Below are 17906 nucleotides of genomic sequence, written 5' to 3'. Positions count from 1 at the left end.
TATGTGGATTTAAGACTTTTCCTAAATACATTGCTTTATTAAAACTGCTTTGTTTGGCCGCAATCTTAATTTATTCACTTTATTGTTGACACTGCGTTTCTATGGCCACTGGGCTTATATGCTCATTTCCCAAGTGACACCTGCTCTCAGGGGGGGAGGGAGGGGCTGAAAAGCAATGGAGATCCTCAAATAGGGGAGGGGGGAGGTGAGAGCTCTGGGATTACTGTGCTATCTATCTTCAGCTGTTCCACTTATCAGCTGGTTTAATTGAATTTGGCTGATAAGGGCTGACATAAGGAGTCCGTTACCTCTGTATGTAATGCAAGCTGACTCAAATACAGCTCTGCTGCATCAGTTTCCACATCAGCTTCATACTGTGGAAATGCATAGCAGATATCAGAGCAAGTGAAACCCCGCCCACCAATGTGCTGAGAAATCCAGGAAGTGAAGAGAGCACAGAGCCTTCAGGCTGCAGAACAAGAGTTATGGGAATACCCCTTTAAGTGAAAGCCCCTGACAAGTGACCCCATTTTGGAAATTACACTCCTGAGGGGATTTAGACAGGGGTACAATGAACATTTTTAACCCTTAAGGGTATGTTCACACAGAGGAAAAGATTGTGGAAACCTTTTCCGCCTTGTGAACATTCCGCGCGGCTAGCTGTGACAGGATGCCAATGCAGCATCAGCATTCCATCGCAGCAATCTGCTCCTGATTAGGCTAGTCACTACATTGGCTGTCTATTCATTATAGAATACAATATAAACTCCTCACCCTCATCCACAAGGCTCTCCATAATACTGCACCTCCCTACATTTCCTTCCTCATCTCTGTTTACCGCCCAACCCATGCTCTCCATTCATTCAATGACCTAAGACTTACATTCTCTATTATCAGAACTTCCCATGCTCGTATACAAGACTTCTCCCGAGCTGCACCACTTCTCTGGAATGCTCTATCCTGGACAATCAGATTAACTCCCAATTTCTACAACCTCAAGCGCAAACTAAAGACACAACTTTTCAGACAGGCCTATCACAATTCCTAATGTAAACCCTTCCGTACCATCATTAGAATCTCTATAATGAACCTTCCTCGGTCCCCGCTCCCACATTACTCCACATGATATGATGCCATTTCAAGCTAACTTTATCTGTCCAAGCTCCATCCACATGTTACAGGACACGACTGGTGATAGCTCATAAAGTTTTGTTTGTGTAATGACAGTAACCTCTATTACAAAATTGTCTGACCTCTGTATAAGCAATGCCGCCCCTGCTACCTCTTGTGTCACCCCCTCTACCTCATAGATTGTAAGCTCTTGTGAGCAGGGCCCTCAGTCCCATTGTGTGAAGTGACTTTTTCTTTGTAATGTATCTTTTTGTCTGTATTTGAACCCTACAAATTGTACAGCGCTGCGGAATATGTTGGAGCTATATAAATACATTTTATTATTATTATTATTATTATTATTATTAGTTGGCCTCAATAGGTCCTTGAAAATATAAATATTAGTTTCCCATATCCATGTATACCCTTGTTTAAAATGGTGGACACAGACAGCCAGTTATGCTTTATGATTTAATTGGCAGAGCTCCAAGTACAGACAGGGTAACATCTGCTATAAAGCGAGATGAGTATCTTACCTCCGGTGGCAGATTGCCGAAGGGTTGGCACTGTCCAGACCCTTGCACCACTTCTACTACTACTAAGTTGTGGCTGACCTGTTGCTCTAATATAGTTCCCGCGCAGTCGCACTGCTTACAGGGTCTACTCCCTCTGCTTATTCTCCGGCCTGTCACCTATCAGTTAAACACCGTTTTCTCTCTCAAGCTGTTCAATGTGCATATGCAGGAGGGGTGGAGATGTGTGTGTGTGTGTGTGTGTGTGTGGTCATGTCCACCATGCAGGAACTTTCTGGTAGCGCCGCTGCAGCTTCTCTCCAAAGAGAAGCCAAGCCAGCCACAATGCTATGTAATTATCTAAAATTCTTTGACTTTGGGGCAGTGCACAAGCAGTATGCTGCCAGTGCCACAGTCAGTGCCAGTGTTCTTCAGAGGAAGTTGGAACATTCTTCACTGGCTCTGACTGTGGCACTGGTTCCCTGTCCCCGTGCAGTAAGCTTCAGTGTAATAACTTGACTGCTGGGGGCAGGGTGAAGGGGAACCAGTATCTGTGTCATTTCCAATGAAGAGCATAGTTACTACTTCTGAAGTACACTGGCACTGACTTTGGCTATAGCCCAATTCCCCTCAAACAGTTATTTTATTAGAATCCTTAAAGGGATTGTCCCATTATAGACTGAATGTAGTTCTGGTCACGCAAGTGCACTAGTATTGCACATTCCAAATCATTCACAAAGGTCACAGATTCCTGATTGGTTTCAGCAGTCATTTGAGCCTTACCACTCCTGATGCTGTGAGCCCCAGCAAAAGATGGAAATGGGATCAGGAATGGACAAAGCACTGTGGGTAGGTGAATATGTATTTTTCTTTTACATCCACCCTGCCCACCCCTGAGGATGCTCCAAGTCCTGGGCCACCACTTTAGCAGTTGTTTAAAAGGGAACCTGTCACCATAATTTTGCCCCTAAAACAATCAGCAGTACCCGAGAGTAGAGATGAGCGAACAGTAAAATGTTCGAGGTTCAATATTCGTTTCGAATAGCCCCTCAATATTCGACTACTCGAATCGAATATCGAACCCTATTGTAGGCTATGGGAGGAAATGCTCGTTTCAGGGGTAGGCAACATTCAATCAAATTATATTTACCAAGTCCACGAGTGAGGGTCGGGCTGGATCCTCCGAGAAGTCTTCTCCGTGCAGCGTCCCCGCGGCATCTTCCGGCTCTGAATTCACTTTGCCAGGCATTGGGCCTGGGCAGAGCCGACTGCACATGCCCACACTACAAGCGGACATGCGCAGTCGGTTCTGCCCAGGCCCAATGCCTGGCAGAGTGAATTCAGAGCCGGAAGACGCCACGGGGAAGCTGCACGGAGAAGACTTCTAAAGGTAGGAGAAGAACCAGCGTTGATTGGCCGACTGTATAGCATTTGGCCAATCAATGCTGGTTCTGCATCAAACTTTTCCATTCGAATAGCGAGTGGTACTCGATCGAGTACGAGTATTTCGAATACAGTAGTATTCGATCGAATACCTACTCGATTGAGTACTACTCACTCATCTCTACCCGAGAGGGCTTCTCACCTGTTTCAACAATGTCTGCATAATCTCAAATATCTTTAATATTAGAGATGAGCGAACAGCATTCGATCGAGTACATGTTGATCGGATCGGATCGGATATCAGGCTGTTCGAGATGTTTGATTCGAGTCGAACACCAGGTGGCAAACTCTCTAAAAATTCGATTCCCCTCCCACCTTCCCTGGCGCTTTTTTTCCACCAATAACTGTGCAAGGGAGGTGGGACAGGAACTACAACAACGGAGGCATTGAAAGAAAATCGGAAAAAGTAATTGGATGGCCTCCAATTTATACGAACAGTGGATTTAATATCCGGATCATATGAGACTGTGAACTATGTGATTGTGAAAAAATACAGAGAGAGAGGGGCACCGAGCCGACCAATGTGTAGAAATGATGGGTGAAAGGTAGGTAAGCAAAAAATTGGCCGCTCACCTGGAAGAGTTGTGTGTGACACAACAACTCTATGACGTATAATATTGGAAGCAACAGGGACACGGGCAGCCGCTGGAAGGAACGCCTGCAAGACGTCAAAGCAATGAAGCAAAAGAGGGACCGTCCTCCTTGTGGAAGATAAAAGGAAAACCGCGCTCGCCCAGGTACAGTGAAAAGACTTTATTTTGCACAACGCGTTTCGAGCATACTGCTCTTTCTCAAGTGCATATGATCAACCTTAAAATTAACAACAACATCCAGAACAGCAATAAAGACTTCAAAATTTAGATAAATAGTTAAAATATCCAGTTATACAAAGGCTAAGGATATCCTGATAAGGTCCAGTAAGTTGCTACACTTATGGACTAAGCTAAGATAATTCTAACAGTCTCATTAGATGTGTGAATAAACACATAAAATAGAACTGATACATGAAATAAACCTTACTAACACAACACAAATAGGAGAAATGATAATCATTGCAATCTAAAACATTATTAACTTGTAGGTGAACATAAATAGCTCACTATAGATAAAACATACAGATCAGGCCATGTTGTAAAAAATCCCTCAAGCACTAGATAAAGTGCCAGGGGAGTCACTCAAATCATACTTTTACCATAATCATACTTATCCTCCCATCAGAACCATTAGGGTTTATGGTAAAAGTATGATTTGAGTGACTCCCCTGGCACTTTATCTAGTGCTTGAGGGATTTTTTACAACATGGCCTGATCTGTATGTTTTATCTATAGTGAGCTATTTATGTTCACCTACAAGTTAATAATGTTTTAGATTGCAATGATTATCATTTCTCCTATTTGTGTTGTGTTAGTAAGGTTTATTTCATTTATCAGTTCTATTTTATGTGTTTATTCACACATCTAATGAGACTGTTAGAATTATCTTAGCTTAGTCCATAAGTGTAGCAACTTACTGGACCTTATCAGGATATCCTTAGCCTTTGTATAACTGGATATTTTAACTATTTATCTAAATTTTGAAGTATTTATTGCTGTTCTGGATGTTGTTGTTAATTTTAAGGTTGATCATATGCACTTGAGAAAGAGCAGTATGCTCGAAACGCGTTGTGCAAAATAAAGTCTTTTCACTGTACCTGGGCGAGCGCGGTTTTCCTTTCATCTTCCACAAGGAGGACGGTCCCTCTTTTGCTTCTATGTGATTGTGAGACAGGGACAGATGTACAGGCAGTTTGTCCAAAGGATAATTCCAGCAAATGATCCCATACTTTAAAACTTAACTTTGATTGTGAAGTCATTCGGAATATGGTACAGTCCATTCAATTTAAAATGCTCATGATGGCAATGACAAAAAAGACAGCGTCTGGCTAAATGATGTACAGGCAGGGTTAGCTAGGGATTACCTTTATTTAGGTGGAAATGTTACTCACCCAACTCTTTGGGGCTCTATCTGGTCGGGATCCCTGTCAGCTTGTGATATGCGGGAGCTGACTTTTTCCCATAGGAATGCATTGACCAGTGTTGATTAGGCGAATGCCATACAGAGTACAGCACTCGGCCAATCAACCCTGGTTCTGCTGGAGGCTCGTCTGTGAGGAGGCGGAGTCTAAGATCGGACCAGAATGAAGACTGCTGTGGACTGATCTTAGACACCGCCTCCTCCAGCAGAACCAGCATTGATTGGCCAAATGCTGTACTCTGTATGGCATTCGGCCAATCAACACTGGTCAATGCATTCCTATGCTGAGATGTAGTAGAGCTGGCCATGCGCTCAGCTGGCTACTCCGGAGATACAGCCAAGCTGAGCGCACGGCCAGCACTGCTACACCGGAGAACTGCTGCTACACCGGAAAACCGCTGAACCCTGCTGCACACTCAGCTCTGCTGCATCAGAGACTGCTACACTGGAGATGAAGCAGTGCTGGCCGTGCGCTCAGCTCAATTACTCCAGAGATGAGCCGAGCTGAGTGCACAGCCAGCACTGCTACACCAGAGATGTAGCAGATCTGAGTGTGCGCTGAACCCTGCTGCACACTCAGCTCTGCTGCATCAGAGATGGAAGCAGGGCTGAGTGTACGCTGAACCCTGCTGCACACTCAACTCTGCTGAGTGTGCAGCAGGGTTCAGCGCATCTCTGATGCAGCAGAGCTGAGTGTGCAGCAGGGTTCAGCGCACACTCAGCTCTGCTACATCTCGGTGTAGCAGTGCTGGCCGTGCACTCATCTTGGCTCATCTCCGGAGTAATCGAGCTGAGTGCACGGCCAGCACTGCTTCATCTCCGGTGTAGCAGTGCTGGCCGTGTGCTCAGCTCGGCTCATCTCCGGAGTAGCTGAGCTGAGCGCACGGCCAGCACTGCTTCATCTCCGGTGTAGCAGTGCTGGCCGTGCGCTCAGATCGGCTCATCTTCGGAGTAGCCGACCTGAGCGCACGGCCAGCACTGCTACATCTCGGCATAGGAATGCATTGACCAGCTTTGATTGGCTGAATGCCATACAGAGTACAGCATTCGGCCAATCAACCCTGGTTCTGCCAGAGGAGGCGGAGTCTAAGATCGGTCCACAGCAGTCTCCATTCTGGTGCAATCTTAGACTCCGCCTCCTCACAGACGAGCCTCCGGCAGAACCAGCGTTGATTGGCCGAATGCTGTACTCTGTATGGCATTCGGCCAATCAACGCTGGTCAATGCATTCCTATGGGAAAAAGTCAGCTCGCGCATATCGCAAGCTAACAGAGATCCCGACGTAATACAGTGACTTGGGTATGTTAGATGCCCCCAGGCATGCTTCCCCTGCTGTCCCAGTTGCATTCCAGGTTGTTGGCATCATTTCCTGGGGTGTCATAGTGGACTTGGTGACCCTCCTGAGTCGAATAGTGGTTTCACCCTAAATGAGTATTTATTCCCCATAGACTATAATGGGGTTCAATGTTCGATCGAACAGTCAAGTATTGAGCGGATACTCGAATCGAACTTCGAACATTTCACTGTTCGCTCATCTCTATTTAATATCACTTTTTTTCAACATGTAAATTAGAGTTTTAACGTTAAGGGGGTGGAGAGAGAATGAGAGTATAAAGCCAAGCTCTCCATTACTCATGGGGGCGCCATTTCAATTTTTGCCTCAATCAAAAAACTACAATCAGCCGTACATAAGATGTTTAACAAATAAAAGAAAATAAGTACAAGCGCAAATAATATAGGGTACTTGCTGCAGTCTCTGCAGGCAGGCACATTTTCTTTCATTCTCCCTCTAGCATGCCTCTCTAGTATGCTTCAGTTGGCTTTACAGTTAAAGGGATTCTATCATTGGGAAAACTCATTTTTAACCAAGCATATATTTGCATAGCTTTTAGAAAGGCTATTCCAGGCATACCTTTAATTTGTTAGTCCTCTCAGCCATTTTTAAATTACTTATTACTTTTATTGATATGCTAATTAGCCATCTAGGAGCACCAGAAGATCACTGAGCACTGTGTGCTGTATGTACACAGAGGGAGGTGAGAGCCAGGGAAGGCTGCTGCTGCTGATGGACTACTCAGCAGCCTCCCTGCTGTCACCTCCTCCCTGTTTACATGCAACACACAGTACTCGGTGATCTTCCAGTGCTCCAAGATGGCTAATTAGCATATCAATAAAAGCGGACTAATTCAAAAATGGCTGAGAGGATTAACAAATTAAAGGTATGCCTGGAATAGCCTTTCTAAAAAGTTAAAAATGAGTTTTCCCAATGACAGAATCCCTTTAACTATTTGGCCATCTTCTTTGCGGACTGTGCTGAAACTAGTGTCAGGATGAACACAGTGCACAAAGTACAAATATTATGCATTATTATTTGTATTCAATTTTACATATAGAACTTTATTTCTTTTTTACCTTCATTTTGTGTTTTTAGCTTTACTGTCCATCACTCTGTGATGAATTGATTTATTTATTTTAGGGTTCTAAGGTATACAATTGTTTTACTTATCAGAAAAATTTGCAATTCACTTGTCATTTCCAGATCTTTCCAATGATAAGTAGGAAACTCCCTAGATCATTTATAATAATGTGTATAGTAAACAAATAAAAAACATGTCTAAACACCAGGGGAATTTACAGTGAAAGATCCCAAGGGTAAGCCCATAATATTACAATTATGTGTGTTAATGCTTTAAAGGTGAACTATACTGAATTTTCTAGGACTATTTAAGAGCCCAGGTCTGCATTATTAACCTCAGGGGTAGTTGAGGTGGGTGCAAAAGAAAAAAAAGTACTACTCACCTACCTCCTCACTCCATTGTCTGTTTCTGGTATCAGGTTCGGGCCTGCATGCTGGAGCATTTTCTGTATTGTCATTGATTATATTTGGTTATTTTTAGATTTTCAGTTTTTATCTTTTAGATTAAACTGAGAGCCACATCCAGGATTTGGAAAACAACAGGTTCATAATTTCCTGTCTAGGCCAAGGTTAAACATGCAGGACAAATGTACAGATTCCATTGCATCCTACAGCAGCACAATAACAGGATATCTCTGCCCCTGTACACTAGTAGGACAGTTGGAATTATGAAAAAAAATCATAGTTGATTAATAAACTCCCACCATCTAGAGTACATAAAGGCTCAACCAGAACATGTTTTTTTCTGTCTAGATGGACAGAATGAGAGTTGGTGTGGGGAAGAGTTTTTTTTCTCTATTTCTGGCTGATGTTTTAAACTACTGGAGCCCGGAGTCTGCATCCTTTGGACGCACGATTTTCAACTTGCTTACTCAAGAAGGCCCTCCCTAAGGGTTTGTTCTTTCTGTCTCCCCATTATTATGCAAAGGAAGGATTATGTTTGATAATCTGTTTTACCTTAGTCCTAGCAGCAGCACAAGGCTTCCTCCCTATTTTATTTATTATCACGTATTGTGGGTGGGGTCTAGAGCCCTTATATAATCCATAGGGGCAAGGTGTGTATTAAACAATTATGGTTTATTAAAAATTCCAACTGTCCTACTATTATGCAGGGGCAGAAATGCCCCATTATTGTACTGCTACTAGGTCTAAGGGACAACAGATTATGCTTGCTACAATGGGAAATATAGCATCATACAATAAGAGAGCCTGTATTTAAAACTTTCAGCAATCCTAATATATCTTCAAATGAAGCACCAGCTAACAAGATCAATTTGTTAGAAGCTGAGAACGTTTTACATGTTCAAAAACAAAAAAATGTACCCTACTAAATACCAAATGAAGTCCAACTATAGAATAGACATAACAACCGAAAAAATCTGAGACTAATTCCAAAATATATGTAATAAAAATATGAAAAATGTATATTGATAACAAAATAGTTGATGAAAACCACAGAGACATACAAAAATAACTCACTAAAAATAGTGAGCAGACACATGAATCATCCCACTCAGCAAAGTGCAGTGCAACTCCTAATCATAAATAAATACTAAAATATCTCCATGCTTAAACATGTACATATATGACACACAAAAAGGGCATAAAATATATCAACTAGCCCAGGGGTAGGGAACGTACGGCTCTCCAGCTGTTGCAAAACTACAACTCCCAGCATGCATACTTGCTCTGCTGTTCTCGGAACTCCCATGGAAGTGAATGGGGCATGATGGGAGTTGTAGTTTCACAGCAGCTGGAGAGCCGAAGGTTCCCTATTCCTGAATTAGCCGGTTAGACGGCCATATCATATATCCAAAATTGCATACCCAGAGACATGGTAAAGTAGTGAGCAACAGAGGTCATTGCACAACACCGATGGGAATAAACCACTGAATGCCTGACGCGCGTTTCAGCTAGGATGGCTTCATCAGTAGGCAAAATGCACATCAGACATTCAGTGGTTTATTCCCATCAGCGTTGTGCAGTGGACTCCATTTCTCACTACTTTACCATGTCTCTGGGTATGCAATTTTGGATATATGATCTGGCCGTCAAACCGGCTAGTTGATATATTTTATGCCTGTTTGTGTGTCATATATGTACATGTTTAGGCATGGAGATATTATAGTATGTATTTATGATTAGGAGTTGCACTGCACTTTGCTGAGTGGGATGATTCATGTGTCTGCTCACTATTTTTAGTGAGTTATTTTTGTACGTCTCTGTGGTTTTTATTAACTATTTTGTTATCAATAAACATTTTTCATATTTTTTATTGCTTATATTTTGGAACTAGTCTCATATTTTTTCAGTTGTAACGTTTTACATGTTGTCTACCATGAACAGAGCATCCATGAAACATGTATTGGGATGTGAAAAATTATTAGATTTCATAAAAAACTTTAATTTAAACTTGTTAAAATATCTATAAAAGAGGAAATAGGCAGGAAATAAACGCTGTGTTTCAGCTGTCTTATACAAATCATTTGTTTCCCCTGCTTTTCATCGGAATTTTGCGCTTCACTTTTTTTTTGTTTTCAAATGTAAACACTTTTTAACTAAAGTTATATACTAACATATGTAAAAATTACAGATGTATAAAGGCACTGTTGCAAACATGGATTATCAGACCTAAGGGAATAAGGTAGTCTGTACAATCTGTGTACAGCACTGTGTACTCTGCACTATAAAGACAATGAGAAATAAATAAAAAAAAATTATTTATATAATTTTTTTATATAATAATCAACATTAGTGAATTGTTAACTTAAACAAAATTATATTAGAATTATATTCTCCAGTGATTCACCAGGGAGGCTATAAAATATTAACTGAACAATAGTGAGCATCCACATTTAAAGGGGCATTCCAGTGATTTTTTTTTTTTTTTTGCTCAGTCATTGTATTTTATGGAAAACTATTTCCTCTTTAGTAATAGTTTTGTAATCATAGAGTCTTTCTTTGACGTATTCTTTACATATGTATTATGCAAAAATGAGTGCGCGTTTACTCCGTGTGCACGAGCCCTTACTTTTCACCTTCATCAATAAATCACATGATCACAGCGTGACCTCTTTTTTCTAGCATGAGTTGCTGTATAAACAGGAGGTCTGTCTCTGCTAACTGCAGATACTTTTTGGAGCTCCCATGTGACCTCAAACTTATTTCTGTCAAACTGCAAAAGAATGGTGGCTCAGTGCTTAGCCTTGCAGTGCTGAAGTCCTGGACAACACCTGCAAGGAGTTTGTATGTTCTTCTAGTGTTTCCGTTGGGTTTTCTGCAGATAGGCTGCCTTCACACTGAGTTTACGCTCCGCTCATTCTGAACGTAAACTCGTTCAGAGTGAGCGGTGTAAAAAACAGATCCCATTGACTTCAATGTGTGCCGACATTCGCGCGCTACCTATTGAAATCAATGGGAGGCTTTTTTACCTATTGCTTTCAATGTGATAATTGCGTATCACATTGAAAGCAATCGGTAAAAGAGTCTTCCATTGATTTCAATGTACAATCATCACCACCAATAGGCACAAGCCTGAAGGGACAGTGTGTCGGGAAGGGAGGACAGAATGGCAGGAGTAAGTTCAAAGGGATTCTATCAATAAAATGCTATTTTTTCTGACTAACTCAACTAGAAGTAAGAAAGGCTATTCTTCTCCTACCTTTAGAGGTCTTCTCCGCGTCGCCGTTCGATAGAAATCCCAGTTTTCTTCGGTAAATGAGTTCTCATGCAGCATTGGGGGCGGTCCCCAGCACTCAAACAGCACTGGGGGCATCCCCAATGCTTCGAGAGAAATCTCCAGCGCCTCCTCCATCTTCTTCTGGAAAAAATGGCCACAGGCATATGCAGTGGACTCTGCCCAAGGCCCGATGGCAGAGCCGACTGTGCATGCGTAGAAGTTTGACCGCCCCAGTGCTGTGAGAGAACTCATTTTCACACCGGAGAAAACTGGGATTAATACCAAATAGCGGCGTGGAGAAGACATCTAAAGGTAGGAGAAGAATAGCCTTTTTTAAGACTATTCCTACGTGTTAGTCAGAAAAAATAGCATTTTAATGATAGGATCTAGAGATGAGCGAACAGTAAAATGTTCGATATTCGATATTCGTTTCGAGTAGCCGCTCAATATTCGACTACTCAAATCGAATATCGAATCCTATTATAGTCTATGGGGGTAAAATGCTCGTTTCAGGGGTAGGCAACATTTGATCAAATTACACTTACCAAGTCCACGAGTGAGGGTCGGGCTGGATCCCCCGAGAAGTCTTCTCCGTGCAGCGTCCCCGCAGCATCTTCCGGCTCTGAATTCACTCTGCCAGGCATCGGGCCTGGGCAGAACTGACTGCGCATGCCCGCACTACAAGAAAATGGCCGCTTACAGTCAAAGCGGCCATTTTCTTGTAGCGCGGGCATGCGCAGTCGGCTCTGCCCAGGCCTGATGCCTGGCAGAGTGAATTCAGAGCCGGAAGATGCCGCGGGGAAGCTGCACGGAGAAGACTTCTAAAGGTAGAGAAGAACCAGCGTTGATTGGCTGACTGTATAGCATTCGGCCAATCAATGCTGTTCTGCATCGAACTTTTCCATTCGAATAGTGAGTGGTACTCGATTGAGTACGAGTATTTCGAATACCGTAGTATTCGATCAACTACCTACTCGATTAAATACTACTCGCTCATCTCTAATAGGATCCCTTTAACCTTGTGACAGAATTAGAAAAAAATGAAGACCTCTCCCAGTAATACACCAGTTCTACATGGACTACCTCAATGCTTGTTTTGAGTCATACTTGCAAAGAGGCTAGTAGCTAGCGCTGGAAAGAACTTGAAAGGCTGCCAGAATGGGGTCTCTGGACCTATGTTTCAAGCCTCTGTGGTTCTGAGTGTGGATATGGGAGATGTCAGTATTCGGGAAGGTCACTTAGAGCAGGGAGGAGGTGAGGAGGTAGCTAGGTGTTTGGGGCTCAGTGTGAGCATTTGATGCATCTCTACTCAGGCTGAGAAGGGAGATGGTACCAGTGAGCCTGGAGTGGTTCAGGTACCAGAACCAGTATGCTTGATGGATTAATTGCGTTTTAAAAGTGTATTTGCCATCTCACTGCTGACGGTGCATACTGGATTCCTATCAATCCTGAATGCGATAGGTGGTGGCAGTGTATATCTGGGGGTGTGAACTGTGTTGGGGTGTGATTTACACTCACTTTATAGCCACAGTGAAGGGTGAGTGTAAGGGTAAGTGACTGTGGTGAATTTAGCCATGAAAGCTGATCCCATGTCATGTGCTAGGACGGTCCGTATGTGACAACTGTCAATATGAATCCAGGCTGTACAGTAATATATCACCAGAAATAAAGACATGCAATAGAATCTGATTCCTCAGGACTTTTACTTACTTTTTTCATTCCTATTTATTTCCCCAAGCAAGTACATGGGTATTTGTTTGACATTCTCATGTCAGTTTATTTTTTGGTTCCTTTTGTATGAAAGATGAATTAGGATGATCCTCAAAAGAAATCTTACACAACCATGTACAGTGTTCACCCAGAGGTTTGTATCCATGAAACAAGACAATCTTATCGTTCTATGAATATGCAAGAGTTACGTTTACCTAATGTACAGATAGTGTAGTATATGTTCTAAAGAAAATATTATATTGCCAGCATTAGATTGCCCTTTAGCTCTGCTTATAGTAAATGAATATATTGTCAGAAAGTACCTGAATGTTTCAGCGAAGCTTCTGTCATCTCATTCAGTGCTTTGTTCCAAAACTCACATTGGTAGTAGTGATTTACATCTACGCCTTTGAGGGTGCTTATTACTTTATACAATCCATCTGTAGTTCGAGTCTGGGAAGTATTTACTGATGAACTTACATTAACTCCATCCTTTTTCCAATATACCTCTGCCTCAGGAAAACCTACTGACTCACATGTCAAAGATATGTCATGTTCTTCTGATACATTAGAGTAAGTCACAATTCTACTGTAAGATGCTGCAAAGAAAAATAATTATAAAAATCAAAATTAATATAAATATAATATTAATATAAATATACATTATGTGCAAAGTAACGATATGGCTATAAATCATGTTGCTCAACACAATGGTACTTAGCAAGTATTGGGCATGACTTGTTCTAAGTATTACTATATATGCTATGTACTACATAAGTAAATTTTCCTAGTTTAACAAATGTTGTCATAGCTATTAAATTTCAAGTCTTTCCATATTTTAATATAAATGTATAACAATATTAATTGTATAATAAAATGTTTTTGTTTTTTTCAGTGTGCCTAATGTTATTTGTTTACAGGAGCTTGACAAGATGTTGGGAACCTATGCTATTTACTTCCAGAGGATGAGCATTATACCTCATCATATTTTCGTATGGATGCCAGGGTGGTTAGAGAGAGTTCAATGGTAAGTTTTAGCCGTCTGGCCCTGTGATAATTTATCTAGATTACTTTACTCTTTCTTATTATGAGCCATACTATTATGGAGCCATCAAATGACCAGAATTTATAATCTCTGGAATATGAACTGGAATGAAGGGACCCATTTAATAACCCCAATAAGTGTGAGGAATCAATATGGATATTATATTTATACAAATTTTCAAAACTTTACATGCTGAGCACATCTTTCAGGACATTAATATTGATCTCCTATGCTTAGTATAGGCCATCAATGTTTGGTGGGGATCCGCCTCTAGCACCTCTGCTGATCAGCACAGTCAGGGTATGTTCACACTGCAGAAATAGAAGAGGAACTTGAGGAACACTTCCACTTCTAATTTCTTTCCCATTTCTGCCCATCCAGCCTCCCATGGCGAAAGTAGATCAAGTTGTGGGCTTCATGGCTAAATCAGCCGTAAAATCAGTGCCAAATTCTGCTACAAAATGTGGTGTTCACATTCATCTTGTATTTGCTTCATTGTTTACAAGAACACAATTGCTTTTCTGTATAAGTGGTTGTATCTGGGACTGCAGCTTGTGCCATTGACTGAATGTACGATTAAACCTCCACTGATCCTTGAGATCCTATCAGAAGGAATGTCAATAGTAATAAGCAAATATTATTTCACTGAAAGATTAGTTGAGGGTAAGAACAATCTTCTAGCAGATGTACTTGGGAAATCTACAGTAAGTCAATATAAGCATGCCTGGAATAAACACATGTATAATAATGGTAATAATATAAGAGTAAGACTAGATGGACACAGTGATAAACCATGGGTGTTAAAGTCCAAGACTGTCATTTGCCTCAATTAAAAGGTTGGTTTTTATACTGATATATAAATAAATGAACATCAATTGTAGAACCAGGACTATATACCAATTCATAAACGGAAATATATAAACAGTAAAACATGGGGTCTGATCCCAACACGTGTTACGCCATATTTCCTCTAAAGATGATATTTATATTTTATTAGTGGTTGTGCTGTGTGCATTATATAGGAGGTGCTGCTCTTATTTTAGTAATAGGACCAGAGGTGCAAGCTCCATTCCTTAATATTTAAAGAGGACCTTTAAATAATAGTACTAGTTCATAGACTAGCTCTAGAGGGCGTTCCTCACCGCTCAGCGTCATTACTGGTGGGTAAGGAACGCTCCCTGTCACAGTACAGCGCTATAGACTCTACTGTCAGGAGAGATGTTGCTCACAGACTGTCAGTCGATAGTGCTCTGAATTCAGCTCACTGTTGGCTTTCTATCGGGATATAATACTGCATGTGCCCAAGGACATGAAAGGTCCTCCTTAAATACTGTAGGAGCAAATCTATTTCAGCCCTGTCCTTCACTGGTAGTAGTAGTAGTGGTAGTAGGAGCATAGCCAATAACCTTGGACAACTAACCTTGGACATTAAGTGTTATCTCTTGGTAATCCGATCCACCAAGTTGTAAAAGACATAAATATGTTCCTGCATCAGAGAGCTTCACTTCTGTAATATTCAGAATGGCCGCTCCATTTTTCAGTTCTTGGATTACCAGACTTGCTCTCCCTTTATATGTCTTCTCCTGGTTTAAAACATCTTCTCTCCCATTGCTAAATATTGTTACTTGTCTTGCTTCTGCTTGATTTATTTGAACATGTTTCCAGGACACTTTAAGTTTTCTTAGGTCATCTTCTTTTGGAACTGGAAAATTACATATCATTTCTACCGTGTCTCCATATTGTGCAGTGTAAATTGATTTTGGAGCTGTCACTACAAATAATGCTAAATTGATTAAAAAAAAAAGAAGAAATAATTTTATCCTTGTAATGATTAGCCGTCTATATTAGTTATAATGTAAAAAAGAAAAACTGCGATGCATCAATGACCGCACAGAAAAGGAAACAGCTGTGCAGTATAATGTTTACATAGGGTTGGAGCCCACACATTGCAAAAAAAAAAATCATCCGCTGAAAATCTGTGTATTCAAAATGCCCGCATTTCTGAAAATCACAGCATGTCAATTATAGGGGCAGACATTTTGCAGAGGAAAGCTCTGTGAAAATGCAATGAAAAACAATGCAATGTGATTCCCCTGCATTTTTTCCCACGGTGTTTTTGTTTTTTTTTGTTGCTGTGCTTCACTTTGTGGGGCCTTTACCTTAAGTCCGTGGCCCAATGGGATGGAAACGCCGCGGGAAAAATCATGGCTTTTACAGTAAGTGGATGGGATTCCATGCCCACTTTGTGGTAAAACCGGCGCGGTTTTGGAAATCGCAGCATGTTAATTATATCTACGGAAACATCGGCGCTTTCCCCATAGATATAATTGTAACAGATAGTCTGTGGAGGAAAACTGTGCAAACTTTCTGTCTAAAGCGCTGATGCTTTGCACTGCGGGACATCCCATGGGGCCTTAGCCTAAAGTGGTTTTCAATAGATCAGCAATCTGAAATCAGTGCGGGCACTATTGATCAGCAGTTCTCCGAGAATGGAGGCAGAAGTAGGCTTTTAGCCCAAACACCCCTTAAAGCAAAGAAGATTTCTATGGACACGTGTTTAATCTATCCACAAGACAGGCACACTCATTAAAAGAATACTAGAAGCTATGGAAAGCCAATGGAGGTTTATGTAATGGCCCTATATTTCTATAAAGAGAAATTGTTCATGAACAGCAACATTTCCATTGGACTCTTGTTTCAACAACAGTGATGGTCACTACAGACAAACCTCCCAGTTCACACTTTCATAGCATACATATATATATATATATATATATATATATATATATATATATATATATATATATATATCATAGATATAACAGTGGTTTTCTTAGTTCAAATGGTTCAATGTGGTTATAGATGTTCTTGTATTTTTATACTGTTATCAAAATGTGATAAAGTAAACTGTGACTTTTAGACTATTCACATGCTGTGTTTAACAACAGAACAAATAGTGGAGAACTGTAATATAATAAAACATAATATAATAAAACAATGAGGAAAATATTTGAATATTCACTTACCTAGAATTATCTGACTATCCAAAAGTATAAAGAGGAAAAGCTGGGTACCCACCATGCTTTATCTGGACCAACAAACCTCAGTAGACATATACAGTTCCAATCTGTTGGTTTAAGAAATGATTGAAGTTGGGTTTGCCCACGGAAGGTGTCCAATACACATCAGACTCAATTTCAATCATAACAAATGTTTGTCAGGTGTCAATTTTAAAAGTAATAATTTTAGCCAAACAATAGTCATTGTCTAAAAGATAGTTGTGTCTGATTATTAGTTGGTAAAAAATCTTTTGTCAATAAAACATTCCCTTAACCACTTTCGGCCACTGTGCAGCCTTTTTATTTCCTAATTACTGAGCCAATTCAGCATTAAGACGTATAAAGCTATTTTGAATGACCCCTGTGATTCTAGTACAAGGGCGTCTCCTCGCTCCTTATCTCACTACCCCCCCCACACACACACACACACAAGTACAGACACATCTACAGGTAGTGACAGGATTAAAAAAAAACATACATGCAGCAGCATTACCCCTTTTAGATGCTGAGGTCAACAGCGACCGTGGCATCTAAATGACTTTAGAAGGAAGAGGCTCTCACCACTAAACATCAGCACCCCTGAAATCACTATGATGGGGTGCTACTAGTATGTACTGACAACAGCACCCCATGATTGTGATTTCATGGGTGCCAATGCTTAGTGGCCCATGAAAGGCCTCCAGGTCTACCTTCAATACATGCCTGTGCTAGATGTTTGGCTTACTGCACTGATGGCATAATACATTGCACTACATAAGATTGCAAGTTGAAAGTTAAAATATAATAAAACATTAATCCGCCATCCCAAAATGTTATGTTAAAATATAAAAACACACAAATTAGTTGTTTCCCTGAGCAGTAAGGCCCCTTGGAGATGACCGTGGTGTGAGTCAGTGTGCTATCCGTGTATTTCATGGAT

General features: G+C 41.0%; 1 protein-coding gene across 1 annotated transcript in view; it reads right to left on the bottom strand.

Moving 5' to 3' along the window:
- LOC142209931 (programmed cell death 1 ligand 1-like) overlaps nucleotides 1–17058 on the bottom strand; it is a 42087-nt gene extending 25029 nt beyond the window's left edge. The window contains exons 1-3 of the mRNA XM_075278997.1: nucleotides 16955–17058; nucleotides 15349–15711; nucleotides 13207–13482 (exon numbers count right to left, since the gene is read on the bottom strand). Of these exons, the coding sequence (XP_075135098.1) occupies nucleotides 13207–13482; nucleotides 15349–15711; nucleotides 16955–17009 (694 nt within the window). The 5' untranslated portion in view covers nucleotides 17010–17058. The remainder of the gene's footprint in view (nucleotides 1–13206; nucleotides 13483–15348; nucleotides 15712–16954) is intronic.
- Between the last annotated feature and the right edge of the window lie 848 nt (nucleotides 17059–17906).

The sequence above is a fragment of the Leptodactylus fuscus genome, chromosome 1, assembly GCF_031893055.1.
Source record: "Leptodactylus fuscus isolate aLepFus1 chromosome 1, aLepFus1.hap2, whole genome shotgun sequence".
Lineage (NCBI taxonomy): Eukaryota > Metazoa > Chordata > Amphibia > Anura > Leptodactylidae > Leptodactylus > Leptodactylus fuscus.
This window is presented reverse-complemented; position numbering and strand designations above follow the sequence as displayed.